The sequence below is a fragment of the Salmo salar genome, chromosome ssa15 (assembly GCF_905237065.1).
Source record: "Salmo salar chromosome ssa15, Ssal_v3.1, whole genome shotgun sequence".
In the NCBI taxonomy this organism is placed as follows: Eukaryota; Metazoa; Chordata; class Actinopteri; order Salmoniformes; family Salmonidae; genus Salmo; species Salmo salar.
The window spans coordinates 3,779,734-3,806,761 of record NC_059456.1 but is presented as its reverse complement, the minus strand read 5'-3'; the positions used below and the strand labels follow the sequence as shown (position 1 = coordinate 3,806,761).

Here is a 27,028-nt window from a genome sequence, read left to right as displayed (position 1 = left end):
ACTTGAGGCTGTGATCGCTACCCAAGGTGCTTCCACAAAGTACTAAGAAAAATGTCTGAATACTTATGTGAATGTTACATTTCTTAAATTCATTTTTTTTGCAAACATTTCTAAAAACCTTTTTACTTTGTCATTATGGGGTATTGTGTGTAGATTGATGTGGGAAAAAAAACTATTTAATCAATTTTAGAATAAGGCTGTAATGTACCAAAATTTGGAAAAGATCAAGGGGTCTAAATACTTTCCGAATGTGCTGTGTATAGGACCACTAAAATAAAGAAGTACAATAAAATACTGTAAAATACAATACATGGTTACAATACAGTTGGAAGATGATTGCCATCCCAACAACTATACCACTCTCCTTATGGCCACAGATGAGGCACGCAATAATTTAAATCCACACTTATGTCAGTCTTGGATTCGCCATGTCAAAATGTTTTGGCATGGCGAATGAACAAGGTGGATATTTACTGTGATGTTGATGAGAACCTCTGGCCAAATGCTCAAGATAGTATCTTTCATTTATTTCATTTGATTACATGTCTTCAATTAGCACACCTTTGATCACACATGGGATAGAAATTATGGAAATGTAATGTTCAGTCAATTTTAAAGGTTGTGCTAGTGTTTTACCTAATGTGAAAACAATGTAATGTACAGTAATTTACAGTACTGTAGCATACTACATTCAATGGGCAATTTTGGATTAACTGCTTGTTAAAATAACTACATTGAGAAGATACTGTATCATTATGTTGTGTTTTGGTGATTAAACCAATGTACTCATTATATTTCACAGTAAACATATATTTTGAATCAATGGTTGTGTGGTGAAAGATGTCTACAAAAAAAATGAAAGCACAATGAAAGGTTTTGAATGTTAGACTGGCTGTGTTACACGAGTTAAAAGTTTAGAGTTTTGAAAATTCACCATAAATTTCTGAAAATAGTACCAAAGCGATAAAAACACGATTAATTTGTAGACAAACTGGAATTAAACACATGTTAAGTTTGTGACACAGAGGGAACTATCCAATCAGGAGATACAACTCCTTCAAATTTTGATTTTTGGTTGCGTTGACAACACAATTCAATATCACTATATCATTACATTTGAAATCAACCAGAGCTTGAAGCCCTAGGCCTATTGTATTGTCTATTTTTATTTGAATTCTGGGTTGAATTGAAACAATAGCTGTTGATGACACAGCAAATTATATACTGCTCAAAAAAATAAAGGGAACACTTAAACAACACATCCTAGATCTGAATGAAAGAAATAATCTTATTAAATACTTTTTTCTTTACATAGTTGAATGTGCTGACAACAAAATCACACAAAAATAATCAATGGAAATCCAATTTATCAACCCATGGAGGTCTGGATTTGGAGTCACACTCAAAATGAAAGTGGAAAACCACACTACAGGCTGATCCAACTTTGATGTAATGTCCTTAAAACAAGTCAAAATGAGGCTCAGTAGTGTGTGTGGCCTCCACGTGCCTGTATGACCTCCCTACAACACCTGGGCATGCTCCTGATGAGGTGGCGGATGGTCTCCTGAGGGATCTCCTCCCAGACCTGGACTAAAGCATCCGCCAACTCCTGGACAGTCTGTGGTGCAACGTGGCGTTGGTGGATGGAGCGAGCCATGATGTCCCAGATGTGCTCAATTGGATTCAGGTCTGGGGAACGGGCGGGCCAGTCCATAGCATCAATGCCTTCCTCTTGCAGGAACTGCTGACACACTCCAGCCACATGAGGTCTAGCATTGTCTTGCATTAGGAGGAATCTAGGGCCAACCGCACCAGCATATGGTCTCACAAGGGGTCTGAGGATCTCATCTCGGTACCTAATGGCAGTCAAGCTACCTCTGGCGAGCACATGGAGGGCTGTGCGGCCCCCCAAAGAAATGCCACCCCACACCATGACTGACCCACCGCCAAACCGGTCATGCTGGAGGATGTTGCAGGCAGCAGAACATTCTCCACGGCGTCTCCAGACTCTGTCACGTCTGTCACGTGCTCAGTGTGAACCTGCTTTCATCTGTGAAGAGCACAGGGCGCCAGTGGCGAATTTGCCATCTTGGTGTTCTCTGGCAAATGCCAAACGTCCTGCACGGTGTTGGGCTGTAAGCACAACTACCACCTGTGGACGTCGGGCCCTCATTCCACCCTCATGGAGTCTGTTTCTGACCGTTTGAGCAGACACATGCACATTTGTGGCCTGCTGGAGGTCATTTTGCAGGGCTCTGGCAGTGCTCCTCCTGCTCCTCCTTGCACAAAGGCGGAGGTAGCGGTCCTGCTGCTGGGTTGTTGCCCTCCTACGACCTCCTCCACGTCTCCTGATGTACTGGCCTGTCTCCTGGTAGCGGCTCCATGCTCTGGACACTACGCTGACAGACACAGCAAACCTTCTTGCCACAGCTCACATTGATGTGCCATGCTGGATGAGCTGCACTACCTGAGCCACTTGTGTGGGTTGTAGACTCCGTCTCATGCTACCACTAGAGTGGACGCACCGCCAGCATTCAAAAGTGACCAAAACATCAGCCAGGAAGCATAGGAACTGAGAAGCGGTCTGTGCGCCCCACCTGCAGAACCACTCCTTTATTGGGGGTGTCTTGCTAATTGCCTATAATTTCCACCTGTTGTCTATTCGATTTGCACAACAGCATGTAAAATTATTTGTCAATCAGTGTTACTTCCTAAGTGGACAGTTTGATTTCACAGAAGTGTGATTGACTTTGAGTTACATTGTGTTGTTTAAGTGTTCCCTTTATTTTTTTGAGCAGTGTATATATATAAGCCTAAATTGCATCATTGATGATACAGTATAAGTGATAATGTATGGTCACATTTTATTTGCTCTGTTAAACCTACCCATTGGAATGACTTTAATAGCATCAGTGAATCTATTAAGTTTTTTAGTGGAGATCTCAACAATAATTCCCACAAAGGCATATTGGCAATAATCACGAACACAAATCATAGCTAAGCTGGGCTTGGTTAAAACCCTGGATGGGAGACCAAAGGGTAGCTGTTGTCACGGCTGTCGAAAGGAGTAGCGGATCAAAGTGCAGCGTGTGAGTAGTTCCACATTTTATTTACTCTGTGAAACTCATGCAATACATCAAAATAACTGAATAGACAAAAACAACAAACCGTGACACAGAGGAGAACAAACACTACTCAAAAATAATCCCCACAAAACCCAGGAAGAAAACGCCTACTTAAATATGATCTCCAATTATAGACAACGAGGACCAGCTGCCTCCAATTGGAGATCATCCCAAACAAGCCAACATAGAAATACAAAAACTAGAACCTAAGAACATAGAAATAGAAAACATAGAAAAACACAAAACACCCCCTGTCACGCACTGACCTACTCTACCATAGAAAATAACATCTTACTATGGTCAGGATGTGACAGCTGTAGATAAATCACTTCTCTAGTCAGAGGTGCTGCATGGGAGACCCAAGGGTAGCTGTAGATAAATCACTTCTCTAGTAAAAGATGCTAACATTGAAGATCTGAGGTTGTTTTTAAAGTTAAAAATTCAACTTATTTTATACAAGGTTTGTCTATGTTAAATTTGGTTACCATGATGACATAATTCTGTGGTTGAAATTTCACCCTCATAACAAGTTAATCACTTTTTCAAATCCAATGTATTTTCCATGTAGATTCCATGTCACGATACCTTGGCAAATTACGTTAAAACAACATTGATTCAACAAGTTTGTGCCCAGTGGGTTTCCATGACTCCCATGATTTAAATCAGTCTTCCAATTGTGCGACTGGATGTGTGTTTCACTTTAAAAACATTGATTGTTGGCCATCTAGTGGATTGGGCTGCCACTTGTCCTGACTCTTCCAAAGGCTTGGCCAGAACGACTCTCTGCTCCCCCAGACGCTTGTGTTCCAACAGCTGCAGCTGTGACTGTGTCTTCCTACAATCTGTGTTATCTTTTGGGGGGATTCTTTGTCTTAGATCGTGAGCGCTTGGGAGTTGCTCAGTATAGTCTATAACAGTATAATGTTTAGTCTAAAACAGTATAATGTATAGTCTATAATAGTATAATGTTTAGTCTTTTATAGTATAATGCATAGTCTATAATAGTACAACGTTTAGTCTTTTATAGTATAATGTCTAGAAATAAAGCAGTCCAAAAAGAAGCAGGTACTTCACTGGTTCGTTTAATAGCTACAGTGGGGGAAAAAAGTATTTAGTCAGCCACCAATTGTGCAACTTCTCCCACTTAAAAAGATGAGAGAGGCCTGTAATTTTCATCATAGGTACACTTCAACGATGACAGACAAAATTAGAAAAGAAAATCCAGAAAATCACATTGTAGGATTTTTTATGAATTTATTTGCAAATTATGGTGGAAAATAAGTATTTGGTCAATAACAAAAGTCTATCTCAATACTTTGTTATATACCCTTTGTTGGCAATGACACAGGTCAAACGTTTTCTGTAAGTCTTCACAAGGTTTTCACACACTGTTGCTGGTATTTTGGCCCATTCCGCCATGCAGATCTCCTCTAGAGCAGTGATGTTTTGGGTCTGTCGCTGGGCAACACTGACTTTCAACTCCCTCCAAAGATTTTCTATGGGGTTGAGATCTGGAGACTGGCTAGGCCACTCCAGGACCTTGAAATGCTTCTTACGAAGCCACTCCTTTGTTGCCCGGGCGGTGTGTTTGGGATCATTGTCATGCTGAAAGACCCAGCCATGTTTCATCTTCAATGCCCTTGCTGATGGAAGGAGGTTTTCACTCAAAATCTCACGATACATGGCCCCACTCATTCTTTCCTTTACACGGATCAGTCGTCCTGGTCCCTTTGCAGAAAAACAGCCACAAAGCATGATGTTTCCACCCCCATGCTTCACAGTAGGTATGGTGTTCTTTGGATGCAACTCAGCATTCTTTGTCCTCCAAACACGACGAGTTGAGTTTTTACCAAAAAGTTATATTTTGGTTTCATCTGACCATATGACATTCTCCCAATCCTCTTCTGGATCATCCAAATGCTCTCTAGCAAACTTCAGATGGGCCTGGACATGTACTGGCTTAAGCAGGGGGACACGTCTGGTACTGCAGGATTTGAGTCCCTGGCGGCGTAGTGTGTTACTGATGGTAGGCTTTGTTACTTTGGTCCCAGCTCTCTGCAGGTCATTCACTAGGTCCCCCCGTGTGGTTATGGGATTTTTGCTCACCGTTCTTGTGATAATTTTGACCCCTCGGGGTGAGATCTTTCGTGGAGCCCCAGATCGAGGGAGATTATCAGTGGTCTTGTATGTCTTCCATTTCCTAATAATTGCTCCCACAGTTGATTTCTTCAAACCAAGCTGCTTACCTATTGCAGATTCAGTCTTCCCAGCCTGGTGCAGGTCTACAATTTTGTTTCTGGTGTCCTTTGACAGCTCTTTGGTCTTGGCCATAGTGGAGTTTGGAGTGTGACTGTTTGAGGTTTTGGACAGGTGTCTTTTATACTGATAACAAGTTCAAACAGGTGCAATTAATACAGGTAACGAGTGGAGGACAGAGGAGCCTCTTAAAGAAGAAGTTACAGGTCTGTGAGAGCCAGAAATCTTGCTTGTTTGTAGGTGACCAAATACTTATTTTCCACCATAATTTGCAAATAAATTCATTAAAAATCCTACAATGTGATTTTCTGGATTTTTTTTCCTCATTTTGTCTGTCATAGCTGACGTGTACCTATGATGAAAATTACAGGCCTCTCTCATCTTTTTAAGTGGGAGAACTTGCACAATTGGTGGCTGACTAAATACTTTTTTCCCCCACTGTATATCAGGTATAAGTCTGTCTCAGATATGGTCACATCCTCTGGTTCATATATCAGCAGATCTGCCTACATAGCAATAAATCAATGCTATGTGCAGCTGGATGTATTTCTGACACACATGTTTCAGAACATGGACATATTGGCCTTGTAAATGATCAGTTGTTTTGGTATGCATCTTGTAACTCTGCCATCATCAAATATGACTTTTAAGAACGGCTCAGCACATGTCGTTTTATACTTTGACCTTTCTGTGAGGGAGGATCATAAAACAATCCCAAACAACATTAGGTTGCATGCATTTCTGACACCCAGTTTCTGAACATGGCCATTGGCCATGGAGAAGGTCACAGACGGAGTAAAACACGTGACTACTTCTTTTAACTTTGCCATTTAAAAAACACATCCCCAGTTTGATCCAAGTGTTTATCCTTGTAAATGTATGACATTAATATTACATGTAGCCTTCAGTTGACTTCACACTGCATGCTGAAAAAAATTGAAGACCTCATAACCATAGAGAGATCCAGTAACAGGCCAGCACATTATTTTGACCTTAGTAGTAGCCCACAAGGTCCCCACATTGCAGATATTGACCACTGTAATAGATTTACAGCGCTGTAAATTTGTGCATCCATGCCACAGCATGTGACATTTCACTTCCAGATTTAGATTTCTACTGTCTGTGACATTTTAGTGAATTGAATCATGTTACATGTCATGTGTCCTGATGTCAGCTAAGGCCTTGGGGTGTCTCAGGTAAACTCCTGTCTGCGGTGATAAAAGGGTCATTCCACATTTTTGGTATGTGACTTGGTCATAAAAACTGTTAATTTCACCTCATTTTAACATTCCGTCATAAAGAGCAGACGTTCGACTTCATTAAAACATCTCTCATCTCAAGGGGTTCAAAAATACTATAGAAAGTTAGTACCATTAAAGTCACAGGGTTGATTGTAATAGGGTTGAGGTTTTTTGTCTTAAATTAGCCTGGAATCCCCTTGTGACAGGGGGAATTGGAAGCTTGTTGTGTGCAGCAGGGAGTGGAAATTAGAATACAAGCTCCACAAAATTGTTAAAACGTTTCTAACCTATATATCTATGGGTAACAGGTTTGACGTGCTTCGACGCGCTCAGTTTTCCACCACAAAACACCAGAAAACGGCCAAAAAGAGTAGAACCAGCCCACCTGCCTTTACACTGTGATTTGATTATTAGATGTTCAATATTTATTTTGAAAAATATAATTTAAAAAGGAAAAGTTTCACCAAACGAAAGTTCAGTTCACGTAACAGGGTTGACCTTAAAAGGAGATAAATGTATTACTTAATCACGTTAATTAAATAATAATCTGCAGAAATTACTTAACATATTTAGGGCTTTACAGTGATGATACAAATGTTAATAAATGTTGGGGTTAAATGGGTTCAAGAAGTCCGAAAACGTGTCGTAAAAACATGACGAATACTTTGCGAGCACAGATTGAGCCGTCTAAAGCACCCTTATGTATTGGATCAAATTTACTGTCTGATCTTCACAAGGCCCAGCCAAAATATGTCTTATGTGCAATGATGTTTTAGAATGACAGTTTTCTCAACTGCTTACTGACATTAAGTAATGGCTGTAATGGTTGTTACTATTTGCCTGAGGATAACTTCTGCCCAGAGCAAGTTTGAAGCTTAGAGAAACATGTCCCTCAAATACAAAAACACACGTCATATACCACCCAAGATCTTTGCACATTAAAATAACTTGAATGTCATCAACTCAGTCTGCATGGTGTGAATGTTCTCTCCATCCACAATCACGCCAAGTAGATATCGTCTGACTAGTAACAGTGGCATCGGTGCCAGAATAAGGCTGTGTGGAAATGTTAGCAGATATACCAAACAATAAACCTTGGCTGTAGTGAAGAAGAGAGCACAGTCCAAGAAATGAAAAGGTGTTGATGGGGTCCTTCCAGATGGTCAGCATAGCTTCCTGCCCAACAAGTACAAGCGGCTGACTTCAGAGCGTAGTAAAAGTTTAAGACAGCTATATCACTGTCAGCAATTTGAGTGGAGAAGATTACTGAAATACTGTACTGGTGTCATATAAGTCATAAGAATCCTGCTGGACCGTTTTAGCCAACTGAAATGTGAGACAAATGAAAGGGTCTCCAGCATCTTCATTAGATCCTACTGATAAATAACTACACATTTGATGGAACAGTTTAATGAGCTGTTGAATGCTTAAATGTCTCTGTTATAGCTCTTCAATATTTATTATGGTTTCACCAGGGTGATAAATCACACTTAGCAAAGCACGAGGTAACGGACAACTCTGTCACAAGTATGAGGTGAGAAGACAGTTCAGATGTTTTTACAAGCAAAATAATATATTTTTTTTAAAGTCAAAAATATAAAATTGTTGATAACGATTATTGCCACAAAAATGTACCTAAATAAGTACATATTAAGTCATATAAGATTTATTGGTAGTGGAGAAACATGGACTCACACCGTTACAGTAGCTGAGGTGCAGTAGTAGTAACATTGGAATCAATTTGTTCAATCAAACCATTTATATTGTCATCATTATTATTAGTGAAGACATCTCTAATTTACATAAATTAAGTTAAATTCAATACAGAAGTCAAATATTGCATAAAAAAGTCATGTAATGAGAGTGTGGCGCTCCTGGAAGCGGGAGGTGCTAATGAAACATAGACATACAAAGGTCTCTCATGCAATTCATTTCCTTAAACAGAGTGGTCCACAATTAACTTTTGCTTGGTTGGCACTTTCAACCAGATATAAGCAAGCTGAGGACCCAGTATCCATAAGTCAGAAACCTTCTTCCTCTGGTAAGACTCTCTCCACCTCCTTAGATATTAAATTGGTCTCATCTTTGGGCTCAGCATCTGAGGCAGAAGCTGACTGCACTGTTTGAATAGATTTTTTGAATAGATTTTTTGAATAGATTTCTGAAACAACAACAAAAATACATGTGTCTATTGTAAGATTTTACAATATGCAATTAAGTGGCATTCATTTAATATATATATATATAATATATATATATTATTTTTTATAGTGCTTTACCTTAAATCTGTAACTTTAATTTAAGGTCAAAAGCGGTGCTCCTGCATTTAGCGGTAAATTGAGGCGATGGTCTAGAATGTAATTGGGTTATATTTGAATTCTTGTCAGAATGTGTAGTAAAGTGAGTTGCCACTAGGAAAATGAAAGTTACTAGTTGAATTGGACATGGCCGTAATGATTGAGTTGAATGATACCATTCAAAATGTTTTCTAGCACTTTGGGGGCAAAATGATAGGGCTTTAGACTTGTGCGTATTCACAACACCCTAATGTTTCACAGGGTTCTCCAAGAAGTACAAATTCATCTGTAGAAGGGGAAAAATAAGGTGAGTCTTAAAAAGTTACAAAAATGTTCTGTGAGAGATACCATTCACCTTACACAGTTGACTGGGGAGGAAGCACCACAGAGTCAATCACGTTTCTCTTTCCTATAGTGATCCGTCACCATGAGTACGGACGCGGAGATGCAAATCTACGGCAAGGCTGCCATATACCTCCGTAAGCCTGAGAAGGAGAGGATGGAGGCACAAGCCGCACCCTTTGATTCAAAGAATGCTTGCTATGTGTCAGACACGAAAGAGCTGTACCTTAAAGGTTTGGTCACTGCCAGGGCTGACGGAAAGTGTACTGTGACAGTCACGAATCCTAACGGCACTAAGGAGGTAAGCCTGATTTGAAAAGTATTACATTTCAAGTTTGTGCAATTACTCAATTTCAACATTTTTTTTAAAAAACATACCAATAGGATAAATGAAATCAGTAACAGCAGAAAGATTAAAAAGCATTAGTTCGTTTTTTTGCAAACAAAAATATAACCTTCACTGCTATTTAATAATGGCATGGCATTTTTCCTATTGACTAGTCAAGAACCACCATGTCTGTGTCAGTGGGTGATAACAAAGTTGTTTAATTAAACGGGGGTATGCATGTGTTTAAAAAGATTGAACTTCAATTATTGAATTTTCAAAAAGCATTCAGTCATGTCCAGTTTGTTCTGTGTATAATCTAGAGTTGTGACTGTTTCAGGAAGGAAAAGAGTTCAAAGAGGCAGACGTCTACCAGATGAACCCCCCTAAATACGACAAGATTGAGGACATGGCCATGATGACCTACCTGAATGAAGCCTCTGTGTTGTATAACCTCAAAGAGCGTTATGCAGCATGGATGATCTATGTAAGATACCTGCACACACACACACACGCACACACACACACACACACACACACATACATACATACATACATACATACATACATACATACATACATACATACATACATACATACATACATACATACATACATACATACATACATACATGAACATGAGAAATAAACACATACAGTAAAACACATAATGAATGGTAGAAACAAAAACATACCAATACAGTAGACCTACATTAGTATACCAAAGCACACCCACATCCTCACATAAATCCAGGTAAAATTCCATCTGATTTTGCTAATCCCCTAATTTAATTTATTCTCTTTCATCCAGACCTACTCTGGGCTCTTCTGTGCCACGGTGAACCCCTACAAGTGGCTTCCTGTGTACGACATGGAGGTTGTTAACGCCTACAGAGGGAAGAAGAGGATGGAGGCTCCACCCCATATCTTCTCCGTCTCTGACAACGCCTTCCAGTTCATGCAGATTGGTACGAGCTCTCATGGATGGATGGATGGATGGAAGTACAGACAGACAGACAGACAGACAGACAGACAGACAGACACAGACAGACAGACAGACACAGACAGACACAGACAGACAGACAGACAGACAGACAGACAGACAGACAGACAGACAGACAGACAGACAGACAGACAGACAGACAGACAGACAGACAGACAGACAGACAGACAGATAGATAGATAGATAGATAGATAGATAGATAGATAGATAGATAGATAGATAGATAGATAGATAGATAGATAGATAGATAGATAGATAGATAGATAGATAGATAGATAGATAGATAGATAGATAGATATGGATCTCAAAGTGTTTATGGATGGATGCATGAATGGAAATTAAAATATGCTTTAGAGAGGTACACAATTTCACAAATGGTTCTATGCAATGCCAAATTAGCAGGAAAACCAGTTATCTTACATTACTTACATTCATAGCTAGGTATCTAATGCTCGCCTCCTGTAGCCAAATGTCAACATATCTGTTTTATTATAAACTGGGTGGTTCCAGCCCAGAATGCTGATTGGCTGACAGCCGTGGTATATGAGACCCTATTCCATGGGTATGACAAAACATTTGTTTTTACTGCTCTAATTACGTTGGTAACCAGTTTATAATAGCAATAAGGCACCTCGAGGGTTTGTGATATACGGCCAATATATCACGGCTAAGGGCTGTATCCAAGCACTCCGTGATGCGTCGTTCATAAGAACAGCCCTTAGACGTGGTATATTGTCCATATACCACACCCCCTCAGGCCTTATTGCTTTAGCATAAACCTTTATTTTCTGTAACATCCCACTCATCCTACTGTAGGTTAGGTACTAAGCAAGCTATCCAGTTAGCTATACTATGCTGTTGAAATAATCTGACTAGTCTTTGGCCTTTGATTTGAGTTTATCCTGCTGCTGACATCTGCCTCTTAGGCCTAGTAACAAACAGTTGAATTGAAGCCTTTCCTGTTTCTGATCGTGAGATGACATGCAACTCAAAAGGGAGCCAATACTACACTACCGTTCAGCGCCGGTAGTTTCTGCAGTGCGCGCTCACATGGGGAGCAGGGGAATTTTCCAAGATAAAAACGTTTTTTTTGGAAAATTCATTTCAATGACATGAGAGGAAACAGACATAAAGTGAAATAAAAATCTAAAACAATTTAAACTCACCACCAATCTGAAAGGGGCATTTTTCTCATAGGATGGCAAAAGGGGAGGTGCTCAGGCATCCTTGGATCTTTATCCGTGCACATGCCTTTATGGTGCTGTATGGTGCTCATCTTTCTTTGTGGTCTGGGGCTGTATAGAACCATTTTTTGTAGCTGTATAGAACACTTTTTGTTGCTGTATAGACTCATTTTGCGGTATAGAACCCTTCTTGGTGCTGTATAGAACCCTTTTTGGTGCTGTATAGAACCCTTTTTGGTGCTGTATAGAACCCTTTTTAATGGTTCTTTATAGAACCTTTTTGGAGAATGGTTCTACAAATAACCTCTTGAAGAACCATAAAGGGTTCTTTTTTCTGGTTAGTCTTATTATATTGTTAAAATTCCATAGTTTTTATTAATTGACAGGTTGAATCAGGTGTGCTAGCTCTGGAACAGCTGGTGGTCACTGAGGAGAGAACTGAAAACCACTGACTTAGACAAGTTGTCACTGACATAAGGCCACACCATACATGAGTCTTTCACAAGACAAGCACTGGCCATACTCATATATAGCATGTAATGGCATTACACAACAGATTAGGTCAACTGGAATGACACTCTCACTCACGGTCACACGAAAAGAGCTGTAAGCAAACCACATCTGAAAATATTCTAATCAGCTGTCGCGCTGACGTTTTTTGAATTATCGCTAAAAAGAGGGAAGAACCCTATGAATGAACCCTATGAATGAACCCTATGAATGAACCCTATGAATGCACTAATGTACCCCTAATGTTGCTTGAGTATGATAAGCAATTCGTTTTTTTGGTTACAGATAACGAGAACCAGTCCGTCCTGATTACGTAAGTTGTTTACTAAAGTTTCACTTGAGAAAGGTGTTTCTATTGTAATATGATGGGTCACTTGATGTGATGAAATACATGACATTATGAATGGATTAGGCAATATGTAATAATCATTCGATGAGTGGGAATATTGGTACATTTTTTATGTTAGAAAACAGGTCAACAGTGTTTTTTTCAATGTTCATCTTTCTCTGTCATATAAACCAGTGGAGAATCCGGTGCAGGAAAGACTGTCAACACCAAGCGTGTCATCCAGTACTTTGCCACCATTGCAGTGTCTGGTGTCAAGAAGGAAGTAGACCCTACCAAAATGCAGGTAGGTTGTGCTTCTGTTTACCTTTTTTAACACATTCCCATTTGATTGGCTCTGTAAACTTTTTTCATTGGTGAATCCTGTTTCAAGAAAAGTACTCAAGTAATTAAGGAAAACTAACTTTACCACTTTACCAGTTTCTAAGTCACTTGTGTTTGTGTCAATCAGGGGTCTCTTGAGGATCAGATCATTGCAGCTAACCCCCTGCTGGAGGCTTACGGTAATGCCAAGACAGTGAGGAATGACAACTCGTCTCGCTTCGTAAGTATGAAGGGTATATAAGTTACCTTATATTGAAACCTTTTATTTCAGTAGATTCCTATTGTTATGTCAATAGATGTCCAACAAACAGTAACATTTAAAGTGGTCTATCAAAGTAAAATGTTACATTTATTTTGTTGACCTAATTCCAACCTCCATGCTCAACTGTAGGGTAAATTCATCAGGATTCACTTCCAAGGAGGAAAACTGGCTAAAGCTGACATTGAGACCTGTGAGTTGGTTTTGATTATTTATCAATTCTTTCCTAAATTCACACATATTCTTTTTTGGAGATCATGTCATCAAATTACGTTTTATCTCATGTTCTCTCTCTCCTCTCTCTCCTCTCTCTCTCCTCTCTCTCCTCTCTCCCCTCTCTCTCTCTCTCTCTCTCTCTCTCTCTCTCTCTCTCTCTCTCTCTCTCTCTTTCTCTCTCAGACCTTCTGGAGAAGTCCAGAGTGTCCTTCCAGCTGCCCGATGAGAGAGGCTACCACATCTTCTTCCAGATGATGACCAATCACAAACCTGAGATTGTTGGTACGGCACAGTAGAGGTTCAGGGGAAATTATTCCCACCCAAATTTGTGGAATTTATAACAAATATTCCCAGTCCACACTATTAATACTATTAAAATGAGTACATCCAAGGTAATAAGATATCTAGACACAGATCAGGTCTTTGGGAAATATCTATCAAATAATGCACTGTGATGCACTAGTCCAGGAGTCTCAGTCCCCTCTTTTGATGCTGTTTATTATATACTACATGTATCTTTGAGTCCATCTATTGAGGAGAGGAGGGAGATATACTGCAAAGGTAGGACAGCACAATTCTAAGAGATTTAACTGACAAGCCGTTCTCCATTGTCCACAGAAATGGCGCTCATCACCACCAACCCCTACGACTTCCCCATGTGCAGCCAGGGTCAGATCACTGTGGCCAGCATCAACGACAAGGAAGAGCTGGATGCCACAGACGTGAGTCAAACCAAGGGTTGACCAAACTCTGGAATGGTAGGACCCCCATACACACTGAATGCACTGTGCAATTCCAAATTGGTGGCTGCTGGGAATTGATGTATTTTATTTGTGTTTGATACCTTTATGCCTTCACACTTGGCCTTGAGGCACATGCCTGTATGACATCCACAAGAGAGCGCTACTAAGTGCCCCGTGGAACTGTAGAAAACTCCTTTTGTTTTGCCGTCTACTAGTGTTGGCCAAGCATTCTCAAGAGGAACAGAGAAGACAAATATATCTATCCCATTTGTTCTGGAGTGACCACAGAACTGTAATGTACTAGAACTACTGTTCAGTTCATCAGTGTTGTACTTCATCTCTAATGCCAGGATGCCATTACAATCCTGGGCTTCACTAATGAGGAGAAGATGGGCATCTACAAGCTGACAGGAGCTGTACTGCACCATGGAAACTTGCACTTCAAGCAGAAGCAGCGTGAGGAGCAGGCTGAGCCAGACGGCACAGAGGGTGAGTCCCAGTCATAGACGTACAATATGTAAAGCATTAGTCCCATTCCCAAACAATGCAATAGAACACCTAAGACAGATAGTGTCACATGAAAGTAACCCAGGAGACCAGATTTCAAACTCCAGAAATGATTTGAAATGATGGATGTGGGTGAAAATCAAAACCTTACCCAAACTATTTTGTCAGTGTGGCATGAGAAACATCTTGTGTGCCTGAGTCTATTGTTGTTGGTTCTCTCTACAGTGGCTGATAAAATTGGCTACCTGTTGGGCCTGAACTCAGCTGAGATGTTGAAGGCTCTGTGCTACCCCAGAGTCAAGGTCGGCAACGAGTACGTGACCAAGGGACAGACTGTGCCTCAGGTAAGACGACCAAACACAGCATCTACCATTTTCTGAGCACCGGAAATCTTTTGAGGACCATAGATGTTTTTTCTTCTTGTGATGTTGTTATTCCCAAGCTCTTATCACCTTATCACTAGACACGATCAATATCTTATGTATTCATTTGAGGTATTATCATTATAGGTTAATAACTCAGTCTCGGCTCTGGCCAAGTCCATCTATGAGAGGATGTTCTTGTGGATGGTCATCCGTATCAACGAGATGTTGGACACCAAGAATCCAAGGCAGTTCTATATCGGCGTGCTCGACATTGCCGGGTTTGAGATCTTTGATGTGAGTATGCGACCAGAACAAGACAATTAGTTGGGATTGAGAGGGATTACAGCCTTGTATGATGTAACGACCCTTTTTAAAATTCCATCACCAGTACAACAGCATGGAGCAGCTGTGCATCAACTTCACCAATGAGAAACTGCAACAGTTTTTCAACCACACCATGTTCGTCCTGGAACAAGAGGAGTACAAGAAGGAGGGAATCATCTGGGCCTTCATTGACTTCGGCATGGACTTGGCTGCCTGCATTGAGCTTATTGAGAAGGTAAACTGTCTGTGAGGATTATAATGGACCACAACAGCAAAGCTCATATGAGCACTGTGTGAAATATTATCACAATGGTACAACGTTTCCGACTGTTGAGAACTCAATATTTTTCCGATTATGTGCCCCTAAATGAATATAATCCTACAATAGCATGTTTGCTAAAGGAATAAATCTGATCCTAAATGTAAATATCACTAATTTGATATACATCTCTTTTTTCGTAAAGCCATTGGGCATCTTCTCCATCCTTGAAGAGGAGTGCATGTTCCCCAAGTCTTCAGACACTACCTTCAAGGACAAGCTGTACGCCCAGCATCTTGGCAAAACCAAGGCGTTTGAGAAGCCCAAGCCTGCCAAAGGCAAGGCAGAAGCCCACTTCTCCCTGGTGCACTACGCCGGCACTGTGGACTACAACATCACTGGCTGGCTGGAGAAGAACAAGGATCCCCTGAACGACTCAGTTATTCAGCTGTACGGGAAGTCTTCAGTCAAACTTTTGGCTGCTCTGTACCCTGCTGCCCCACCTGAGGGTAAGACTAGCATCAGTTACAACTCAGACCTAACATTTTTTTGTCTTTGAATGTATCACAAATGCTCAGGCTTATTCACTGGGTTAATTTACTCATACAATAGGTGTTATTTTACACAATTTCATTGGTAGCATTTGCATTAAGATAAGTATGAAGTTAACCAGAGATTCTCTGGTTTAAATTTAGTGTGCTTTACTGAAGGCAAGAACATTCCAGATGTCTTACATACTCGTATTATTATTCCACTCTGAGAAGTATACTTGTCTAGTTATATTTTACTTTGCCCATATGAATAGATAATACCAAGAAGGGAGGTAAGAAGAAGGGTGGCTCCATGCAGACTGTGTCCTCCCAGTTCAGGGTGAGCTTCTGAAATGTGTATACTCATTCCTTCTAAATGTGCATTGATTATCATAAATCATTTCTGAGAGAATGCTTTGTAACCCTCTTATAGGAGAACTTACATAAGCTGATGACCAACTTGAGGAGCACTCATCCTCACTTTGTGCGCTGCCTGATCCCCAACGAGTCAAAGACCCCAGGTACAAGAAATATTGAGTTTACATCTTATCAGTACAGTATCAGTAACCTTAACGAACCAATCTTTAACCTGTTTACGAGCATTAAAAGAGACTTGGTTTGTTTTACCAGGTCTGATGGAGAACTTCCTGGTTATCCACCAGCTCAGGTGTAATGGTGTTCTGGAGGGTATCCGGATCTGCAGAAAGGGCTTCCCTAGCAGAATCATCTATGCTGACTTCAAGCAGAGGTACACCCACACAAACACACACACACACGCACGCACGCGCACGCACGGACGGACACGCACACACACGCACACATACAGTTCTGCTACAAGGGTTTTCCCAACATCAAAATAGGCTTACTTATTACGTAATATAACCAACCTATTACAACTTGACATATGTTAAAAATGTCTCCCCATTCAGGTATAAAGTACTGAATGCCAGTGTCATCCCAGAGGGCCAGTTCATGGACAACAAGAAGGCTTCTGAGAAGCTGCTTGGATCCATTGATGTGAATCATGAGGATTACAAGTTTGGACACACCAAGGTCAGTCACCTACCACCCTTTGCAAAAGCTGACAATAAAACACAACTCAATGGTAATTTAAACCCGTACCATTCAACATCTCTCCAGTCCATCCTTTATTTCTATTTCTTCTTCATGGAAAATGTTGAAAAACATCGTACTGTTTTTTTCTTCAATGTCATATAATCACAAGTCTAGAAGAGAAACTAAACTCATTATTCATCTACAACTGTACAACAACTTACACATTATAAACAACCTATCCCATGGATTGTTTGTGAGCATTACAATGTTTGTGTTGTTTATATCAATCTAGTGGTGTTGTTTCCTGTTCTGTCACCATCTGACTCTGGTTCCATAATTGACTATGTATAACCTGTGTCTCAGGTGTTCTTCAAAGCCGGTCTGCTGGGCGTCCTGGAGGAGATGAGAGATGAGAAGCTGGCCACTCTGGTCGGCATGGTCCAGGCTCTCAGCCGGGGATTCCTCATGAGGAGAGAGTTCACCAAGATGATGGAGAGGAGGTGAGGAATAGGAGACATCTGGGCAAAGCTTTCTGTCAACCACCTGTATCTAATGCATTATTACATTCTGTATATGCTGTGAGTTGTTCAGAATAAAAAAGTACAACTTAAAATGCTCTATTAAAACTGTAGTTTGGGATTTGGCAAGCTGTTCAATTGTCTTTTAAATATCGGATATTTACCCATTCATTCTTGAAGAATAAAAAATGCCTCATGAGCTTGAATCTATCTAGAACGCAGTCTATGAGGGGTTACATATCCACAGCCCCATTCCTCTGCTGTACACAAAGTGCCGGGGGTCTCCATTTTGTTTTTCTTCTAATCCCAGAATGTAGCTTTATGTCACGCTATCCTTTCTGTCAACCAGAGATTCCGTCTTCACCATCCAGTACAACATCCGCTCCTTCATGAATGTTAAAACCTGGCCGTGGATGAAGGTGTACTTTAAGATCAAGCCCTTGCTGAAGAGCGCAGAGACTGAGAAGGAGCTGGCCAACATGAAGGAGAACTATGAGAAGATGCAGACGGACCTGGCCAAGGCTCTGGCCACCAAGAAGCAGTTGGAGGAGAAGTTGGTGTCCATGGTGCAGGAGAGGGCAGACCTTGCGCTCCAAGTAGCATCTGTGAGTGAACAATGACCCTCATGATTATTTTATTTTTAAATTGAACATTTATTTAACTAGGCAAGTCAGTTAAGAACAAATTCTATTTTACAATGACGGCCTACCGGGGAACAGTGGGTTAACTGGTGTGTTCAGGGGCATAACGACAGATTTTTACCTTGTCAGCTCGAGGATTCAATCCAGCGACCTTTTGGTTACTGGCCCACCTGCTGACCCAACACATTTACACACACATGAACATGAACACAGACACACACACACAATCAAACAGACAGTGAGAGACACACACACACACACACACACACACACACACACACACACACACACACACACACACACACACACACACACACACACACACACACACACACACACACACACACACACACACACACACACACACACACACACACACACATATATATGAACAGACACGTACACAGTGTCTCGCTAGGAGTGCAAATTTCCTGTACTTCTACACATTCTGCCATGGGGCAGAGAGAACATTATATAGCACTTCTATACATTTTCTCATGGGGCTGGTGGCTGAGAGAAAAAAATCACAGTTTTAAAGCCAATTTCCTGCACTTCAACACATTTTCTCATGGGGCTGATGGCTGAGAGAAAAAAATCAGTTTTAAAGCCAATTTCCTGCACTTCAACACATTTTCTCATGGGGCTGATGGCTGAGAGAAAAAAATCCGTTTTAAAGCCAATTTCCTGCACTTCAACACATTTTCTCATGGGGCTGATGGCTGTGAGAAAACAAACACCGTTTTAAAGCCAATTTCCTGCAATTCTACATATTTTTGCCATCGCTTATGTCGTGTTCTTATGCAATCTGAGTGATTCAAACACTATAGCAAAACGTTTGACATTTTTGGAATTTTAGATTCTCCATGACTGCAGTTTTTATTTTGCTGATTGTTAGTTCTCAAAGATCTTATAAAAAAAGATATAGCTCTATTACATTTTTTACGATCATTAGTCATTTCAGTTTAAAATGAAGAACGTTTTACCGTCCCTAAAATTTAAAAAAGTATTAAATAAAAATGTTGTGAGTGGCAACAACTAAATGAACATAGGGGAAACACTGATGTGTTGTATGTGGCTAACTCATACATTTATTTGTGTTACCCATGTTACATATATATATATTGTGTATTTATATTGATTTGCTCTGACCTGTTTGACTAAATTAAGTCTATATTTTGATACACAAAGTGAGGCCGTAGATTTTTTTTCCCTGTTCTGAAACCAGGATTCAGAGAATCTGAACGATGCTGAGGAAAGGTGCGAGGGGCTCATCAAGAGCAAGATCCAGCTGGAGGCCAAACTCAAAGAGACGACAGAGAGGCTGGAGGATGAGGAGGAGATGAATGCTGAGTTGACTGCCAAGAAGAGGAAGCTGGAGGATGAGTGCTCTGAGCTGAAGAAGGATATTGATGACCTGGAGCTCACCCTGGCCAAAGTGGAGAAGGAGAAGCACGCCACTGAAAACAAGGTCTCGTAGACAGTCTAACCATCCAAATAAAAATCTACTCAAAACATAGCTCAACAGAAATAGAATTCAAATTGTTTTGTGGGTGCAGGGAAAATGAAGACACAAAATAGTTGAATTTCAGTTGCAGGGTACTCAATGCTTGTTCTGCATCCCCTCGTTTATGACTTCCATTTAGTACAGTGCAATTTAGTGTTGAATCAATAGTACAGTACTTGTTGACACATTTATAATCTGAATGAAATGAATGCAATATATATCAAACTAAATCTCCCCTTCATGGTGAAGTGACAAAAGACTTACATTTGTTGTGGACGTTTTTAGGTTAAAAACCTGACTGAGGAGATGGCATCTATGGATGAGAGTGTTGCCAAGCTGACCAAGGAGAAGAAAGCCCTCCAAGAGGCCCACCAGCAGACACTGGACGACCTGCAGGCAGAGGAGGACAAAGTCAACACTCTGACCAAGGCCAAGACCAAGCTGGAACAGCAAGTGGATGACGTGAGTGGAGTTTTACATTTTGTCCATGATTGTATGTAAGATGATATTATCTTCAGTTGTTTAGATTTGAACATTACATGTGTGTTTTTATCTTATAGCTTGAGGGTTCTCTGGAGCAAGAGAAGAAGCTCCGTATGGACCTTGAGAGAGCCAAGAGAAAGCTGGAAGGAGATCTGAAGCTTGCCCAGGAGTCCATAATGGACCTGGAGAATGACAAGCAGCAGTCTGATGAGAAAATCAAGAAGTAAACACAAACAAATTACTACAGTATTACCTGCCATATTGATCAACATAATGGTTGTTCTTGGCTCAATCTTGTAATTATGAATTAGGATTTGTATGTGATTCTTTAAAGCAAAGTGAATGCTATTATATTATCCCTTTACACTATCAAACCAAAACCAACTCTGCAAATCGACGTGTTTGTGTTTCTTAGGAAGGACTTTGAGACCAGCCAGCTCCTCAGCAAGGTTGAGGATGAACAGTCTCTGGGAGCTCAGCTGCAGAAGAAGATCAAGGAACTGCAGGTACAGTACAGGATCTAAGCTCCAGTACAGGAAAGCACACACCTGAAACATTTCTGGTGGCTTCTAATGGCTCAGTAAGTTGGAAGATGGTGCTTTTAACTGTTGTAAAGATGGTGCTTTTAACTGTTGTAAAGATGGTGCTTTTAACTGTTGTAAAGATGGTGCTTCTATCCGTTGTGGTTTTGGTTGACACATTGGACACTGTCTACTGAATTTATTTGTGTATTTGGCTTTGTATCAACAAATGTATGCAAAATATACATACTATTATTATTTATACAGGTTATTTATTTCAACTATATTGTAGTGTTCATCCCCCTCTGTTCCTGCCCCCTGTTCTAGGCCCGTATTGAGGAGCTGGAGGAGGAAATTGAGGCTGAGCGTGCTGCCAGGGCTAAGGTTGAGAAGCAGAGGGCCGATCTCTCCAGGGAACTTGAGGAGATCAGCGAGAGGCTGGAGGAGGCTGGAGGCGCCACTGCTGCTCAGATTGAGATGAACAAGAAGCGCGAGGCTGAGTTCCAGAAGCTGCGTCGTGATCTTGAAGAGTCCACCCTGCAGCATGAGGCCACAGCCGCCGGTCTGCGCAAAAAGCAGGCTGACAGTGTGGCTGAGCTCGGGGAGCAGATTGACAACCTGCAGCGCGTCAAGCAGAAGCTGGAGAAGGAGAAGAGCGAGTATAAGATGGAGATTGATGACCTCACCAGCAACATGGAGGCCGTCGCCAAGGCTAAGGTGAGTAATGATGTTTTAGTCAAGCAGTGTTGAGGGAGGTCAACTTCATTACCATTCAAGTGAACTGATGTTGGCAGGAGTCCCATATATAAAGTAATAATGGAACATGTTTTACTAACAGGGCAATCTGGAGAAGATGTGTCGTACTCTTGAGGACCAGCTGAGCGAGCTCAAGACTAAGAATGATGAGAATGTTCGCCAGGTCAACGACGTCAGCGGACAGAGGGCCAGACTCCTGACAGAAAATGGTACCATTAGCAATGACCAGCAAACTAATAGTAGTACACTTCAGTAGTACACAATAACACGTGTCCAGTCCACATAGTGTTTACTGTACTATTCACAACCTAACATTGCTATTCGATACCTCAAAATACATTTTAAATCTTCGGGAACAGAGACCTCATTAACACGATGTCCCTCTATCCCTGCAGGTGAGTTTGGCCGCCAGCTGGAGGAGAAGGAAGCCCTGGTGTCTCAGCTGACCAGAGGCAAACATGCCTTCACCCAGCAGGTTGAGGAGATGAAGAGGCTGATTGAGGAGGAGGTAAAGGTAAGGGACCCAAAACAGACTCCATCTGCCACAGTTTAGAGCCATATCTCCATAAAGACGGTGACTACGCCATTCTCAGAGACTGTTTTACTCTCTCTCTCTAATCTCTCTTTGTCTTTGTTTGTCTTTCTCTCTCACAGGCTAAAAACGCACTGTCCCACAGTGTCCAGTCTGCCCGCCATGACTGTGACCTTCTAAGAGAGCAGTTTGAAGAGGAGCAGGAGGCCAAGGCAGAGCTGCAGCGCGGCATGTCCAAGGCCAACAGTGAGGTGGCTCAGTGGAGGACTAAGTATGAAACTGATGCCATCCAGCGCACAGAGGAGCTGGAGGAGGCTAAGTGAGTTGCACACAACAGCAAAAACACAAATATAGGGTGTGGATGGTGAGGGTGGTAGTGGGCTTTGAGAAAATGTTACGTCAATATGTATTGTAACATTTGTTTCACAACAAATTGTTCACCATAAAACCACCCTCTGTCATCCAACAGGAAGAAGCTGGCCCAGCGTCTGCAGGAGGCTGAGGAGACCATTGAGGCGACCAACTCAAAGTGTGCCTCCCTGGAGAAGACCAAGCAGAGACTGCAGGGAGAGGTGGAGGACCTCATGATTGACGTTGAGAGAGCCACCGCGATGGCTGCCAACCTCGACAAGAAGCAGAGGAACTTTGACAAGGTGAAAATGCATGAACCTAATCCTAGTGGGATATTTTATGTGTGCTATTTGATCAATTGTAGTATAAGTGTAACATATTTCTGATTCAAAACTCTCCATCAATGAGTTGGAATGAAAATCCCATGGATTTCCCTAGGTTCTGGCAGAGTGGAAGCAGAAGTATGAGGAAGGTCAGGCTGAACTGGAAGGAGCTCAGAAGGAGGCTCGCTCAATGAGCACTGAACTCTTCAAGATGAAGAACTCCTACGAGGAGGCTTTGGATCATCTGGAGACTCTAAAGAGAGAGAACAAGAACCTGCAACGTGAGCATTTGACAGCAATTCTTTTTGGCTCATGTTTGACTAGTGTTTTTGAAAATGGAGGGAACTGTAATCATCAGAATGACCATTACACCATTTCAGAATTGTTTTATGTACAGTTTAAAATATTCTTGTTTGAACTTGTAATCGGTATTCTTTCAAACAACCCAAGGAAGTAGGAGGAAATTCGATTTGCAAAACGATATGAAGTGCTGTTATTAATGAACTGTTATTATGATTCATTGTCAACTTCAGTGCATTGGTGATATCCACTGAACATCTCCTGAGTCTAAACAGCTCCTGTGTTTGTGTGTGCAGAGGAGATCTCTGACCTGACTGAGCAGATCGGAGAGACTGGAAAGAGCATCCATGAGCTGGAGAAGGCCAAGAAAACCGTGGAGACAGAGAAGTCTGAGATCCAGACCGCTCTGGAGGAGGCTGAGGTACAAACTACAGCTGTTTGAAGGGATAAGCAGTGTTACACTAACCAATTCCAGCTACAGTGCAATGCTTTCCTTGTTGGTGTTTATTGTAGTCATATATATTTAATTCCTTATGTCATACACATCCAAATACAAATGTATTGAACACAATTCGCCTGACTGCTTCTCTTTATCCAGGGAACACTGGAGCACGAGGAATCCAAGATTCTGCGTGTTCAGCTGGAGCTGAACCAGATCAAGGGTGAGGTGGACAGGAAGCTGGCTGAGAAGGATGAGGAGCTGGAGCAGATCAAGAGGAACAGCCAGAGGGTGGTTGACTCCATGCAGAGCACCCTGGACTCTGAGGTCAGGAGCAGGAATGATGCCCTGAGGGTGAAGAAGAAGATGGAGGGAGACCTGAACGAGATGGAGATCCAGCTGAGCCACGCCAACAGGCAGGCAGCTGAGGCCCAGAAACAGCTAAGGAACATCCAGGGACAGCTCAAGGTAAAGGGACTGGGACATCAGGTTCAAACATCTGAACATGGGGAGGTATTTGTTGTTTTTTTGATCTGTAAAAAAGAATAGAACAGAGGAATTGAATAGAGTGGACTAATATACTGTCGAAAGGTATGGACATTTGGGAAATTATTATAAATTAAAATGTCTATCACTGATCCTATTGCCCCTGCTTGCCAATGAGTCTTAATGAACCTATATCATTGTGAATCCCAGGATGCCCAATTGCACCTTGATGACGCCGTCCGTGCCTCAGAGGACACGAAGGAGCAGGTAGCCATGGTGGAGCGCAGGAACGGTCTGATGGTGGCTGAAATCGAGGAGCTGAGAGTTGCTCTGGAGCAGACAGAGAGAGGCCGCAAAGTGGCTGAGACTGAGCTGGTAGACGCCAGCGAGCGTGTTGGATTTCTGCACTCCCAGGTATGGGTCAAAAGCTATTTCTAATAAAACCTAGCAAACCGTTTACACACAGCTGAAATTTGACAGTGCTTGCTTTTACATTTTCATCATTCTGTCCTGTGACTCGAGAGTCAAATAAATGTCTTGTTTCCTCCAGAACACCAGCCTTCTGAACACTAAGAAGAAGCTGGAGACTGACCTAGTGCAGGTGCAGGGAGAGGTGGACGACATCGTCCAGGAGGCCAGGAACGCAGAGGAGAAGGCCAAGAAGGCCATCACTGACGTGAGTCCTTATGATCTCTATTGAATTACATCAACTTGATTTTGCCCATAAGAGGGACGTTATAATTGGTGTAGTATCAGAAGTCCCAGACCTATGGGCAACAGCACTAGGTCTGGGAATCATGTTGGATTTTCTTGGCCTATTCGGGGAGGATGCTATTCTGACGGACAACTCTCCAAACAAATCACACATTTGGGTAGGCAGAGCTTTACTGCAAGACTATGGATGGATTTTACGGTACCCAACTCTTCCCTTTCCTCTGCCAAATTGATTTTGGTTTTAATACAGATGTGTATACTGGAACATTGGTACATTGTGGGAGGCATCCCGTCTGTCTAGAGAGAGACTATGGTTGGTGCCAATCGGTGCATAAATTAAACACACTACCATTCCAGGCGGCCATGATGGCTGAGGAGCTGAAGAAGGAGCAGGACACCAGCTCTCACCTGGAGAGGATGAAGAAGAACCTGGAGGTCACAGTCAAGGACCTGCAGCACCGTCTGGATGAGGCTGAGAATCTGGCCATGAAGGGAGGCAAGAAGCAGCTCCAGAAACTGGAGTCCAGGGTGAGTTATCAGCAGGGTGGGTTGAAACACTGATTGCTGGAAATGTATTTAATCATATACAAATACACAGGAGCATTGTGTAATTACTTTTTCTCTCAATAACGCACCTAGATAATGAAAAGCTGTTATGATTACAGACCCCTTCAATAAACATGTACAAGTGCATAGGAACAGACAACATTGTGCTTCCTTGACTAGTAGAAGATACCTCTGTTTACAAAGATTTGTAACGTATGATTTCAACACCTCAGATAAATGTCTACATTCCTTTCTTCCACAAAGGTGCGTGAGCTCGAGACTGAGGTGGAGGCTGAGCAGAGAAGAGGTGTAGACGCGGTCAAGGGAGTTCGCAAGTATGAGCGCAGAGTCAAGGAGCTCACCTACCAGGTAAGAGAAAGTACCTTCTCCACACACTTGACACTAACACATACAGGTTTGTGTATAAAACGATGGGGCAATGATTATTTGATCTTCTCCCACAGACTGAGGAGGATAAGAAGAATGTTGGCAGACTTCAGGACCTGGTAGGCAAGCTGCAGATGAAAGTGAAGGCCTACAAGAGGCAGGCCGAGGAAGCGGTGAGTCACATACTTTGTCAGATACTCTAAAAGCATACATTCCAAAACATATATACATTACAAACTTCATGTCCATACTGTTTAGTTGAAGTAAGTGCTACTGCGCATCAGTCAACAATGACTCAATTGATAGTGCAAGTAATTGATATGTTATATGTTACCAACTTAAAGGAGAGGGGGTTGAATATTAATATGAATATTAATATATTGCAGTTTGATCCCCAGTTCTGCAACTCACTTTCTCTGCTGTATCATTGGCATCTGTCAATAAAAAAAGCTTTCAAATACCTTTAAAAAATATATATTAATTTGCTACCTGAAGTTTCAAACTTTGAACGCTGATGTTCTGCTCTCCTCTCTTTTCCTCACCCAGGAGGAAGCAGCCAATAGCCACATGTCTAAGTTCCGGAAGGTTCAGCATGAGCTGGAGGAGGCTGAGGAGCGTTCTGACATTGCTGAGACTCAGGTCAACAAGCTCAGAGCCAAGACCCGCGAAGGTGGAAAGGTACAGAGCTGCTGCTGAATCTAACTCATGTTAAAATATGACCATATCAACGCCACCTATGAATTAGCCTTCTCTGAGGTCCATACTGACCTTTTACACTCACTTAAATGTATTTAAGATCTCTAAGAAGCACATTTCAGGTAGGGCAAAAAATGTGGTGCTTCAAAATCAAAAATTTAAGTTGAGCACTGATCATTAAATTCTTTATGCATTATATTATTTCCAAGTGTTGATACATTTTGTTCATTATTAAATACTAATCTATTGTGTTCTTTCTTCTTACAGGGCAAGGAAGCTGCTGAATAGACCAAAGTATTGAAGATCAAAGTCTTAACATTTTCCTGTGTTGCATAAAATAGGATTTTCATGATAAAAGTTTCAGCATTCATTAAAAACATGTAGGCGTAAGTACACTTCCCTTGTGACTGTGGATTTATTACTCAGCAAACAGCTTTTTCATACCATATTCTAGGATTCCAAAAACAAAGAAGTGGTCACCTTACCAAAGCAGTCACTTTTTTGGGGTAAACGTCTGAGGAATGAGGCTGGAGAAATGTGACCACTCTCAAACTCATACTGAGCTATGGATGAATGGACTGACCATCCATAACATCAAAATAATAGTTTCAAACATTTA

At 41.5% G+C, this 27,028-nt stretch overlaps 1 protein-coding gene across 1 annotated transcript; it reads left to right on the top strand.

Moving 5' to 3' along the window:
* Positions 1-9,174: 9,174 nt before the first annotated feature.
* LOC106570860 (myosin heavy chain, fast skeletal muscle) lies at positions 9,175-26,804 on the top strand. The gene is made up of 40 exons (XM_014143428.2): positions 9,175-9,226; positions 9,335-9,562; positions 9,927-10,073; positions 10,398-10,554; positions 12,569-12,596; positions 12,807-12,915; positions 13,081-13,173; positions 13,345-13,405; positions 13,612-13,710; positions 14,047-14,150; positions 14,522-14,660; positions 14,904-15,022; positions 15,188-15,337; positions 15,432-15,602; positions 15,832-16,135; positions 16,432-16,496; positions 16,590-16,677; positions 16,787-16,904; positions 17,086-17,209; positions 17,576-17,712; positions 18,080-18,335; positions 19,597-19,839; positions 20,161-20,337; positions 20,436-20,581; positions 20,774-20,864; positions 21,207-21,596; positions 21,718-21,844; positions 22,031-22,149; positions 22,290-22,486; positions 22,637-22,820; positions 22,957-23,122; positions 23,438-23,562; positions 23,740-24,048; positions 24,277-24,480; positions 24,617-24,742; positions 25,138-25,308; positions 25,591-25,695; positions 25,791-25,886; positions 26,260-26,391; positions 26,677-26,804. The coding sequence occupies exons 2-40, from the start codon at positions 9,347-9,349 to the stop codon at positions 26,695-26,697; spliced, it is 5,814 nt and encodes a 1,937-aa protein (XP_013998903.2). The 5' UTR covers positions 9,175-9,226; positions 9,335-9,346; the 3' UTR covers positions 26,698-26,804.
* Positions 26,805-27,028: the final 224 nt, after the last annotated feature.

Bases quoted from the DNA above. Each gene is read 5' to 3' on its own strand.
- LOC106570860 (XM_014143428.2), top strand. From the start codon at position 9,347: ATGAGTACGGACGCGGAGATGCAAATCTACGGCAAGGCTGCCATATAC. The intron at 9,563-9,926 runs GTAAGCCTGATT...TGACTGTTTCAG, and splicing joins ATCCTAACGGCACTAAGGAG to GAAGGAAAAGAGTTCAAAGA. The intron at 18,336-19,596 runs GTGAGTGAACAA...TTCTGAAACCAG, and splicing joins TTGCGCTCCAAGTAGCATCT to GATTCAGAGAATCTGAACGA.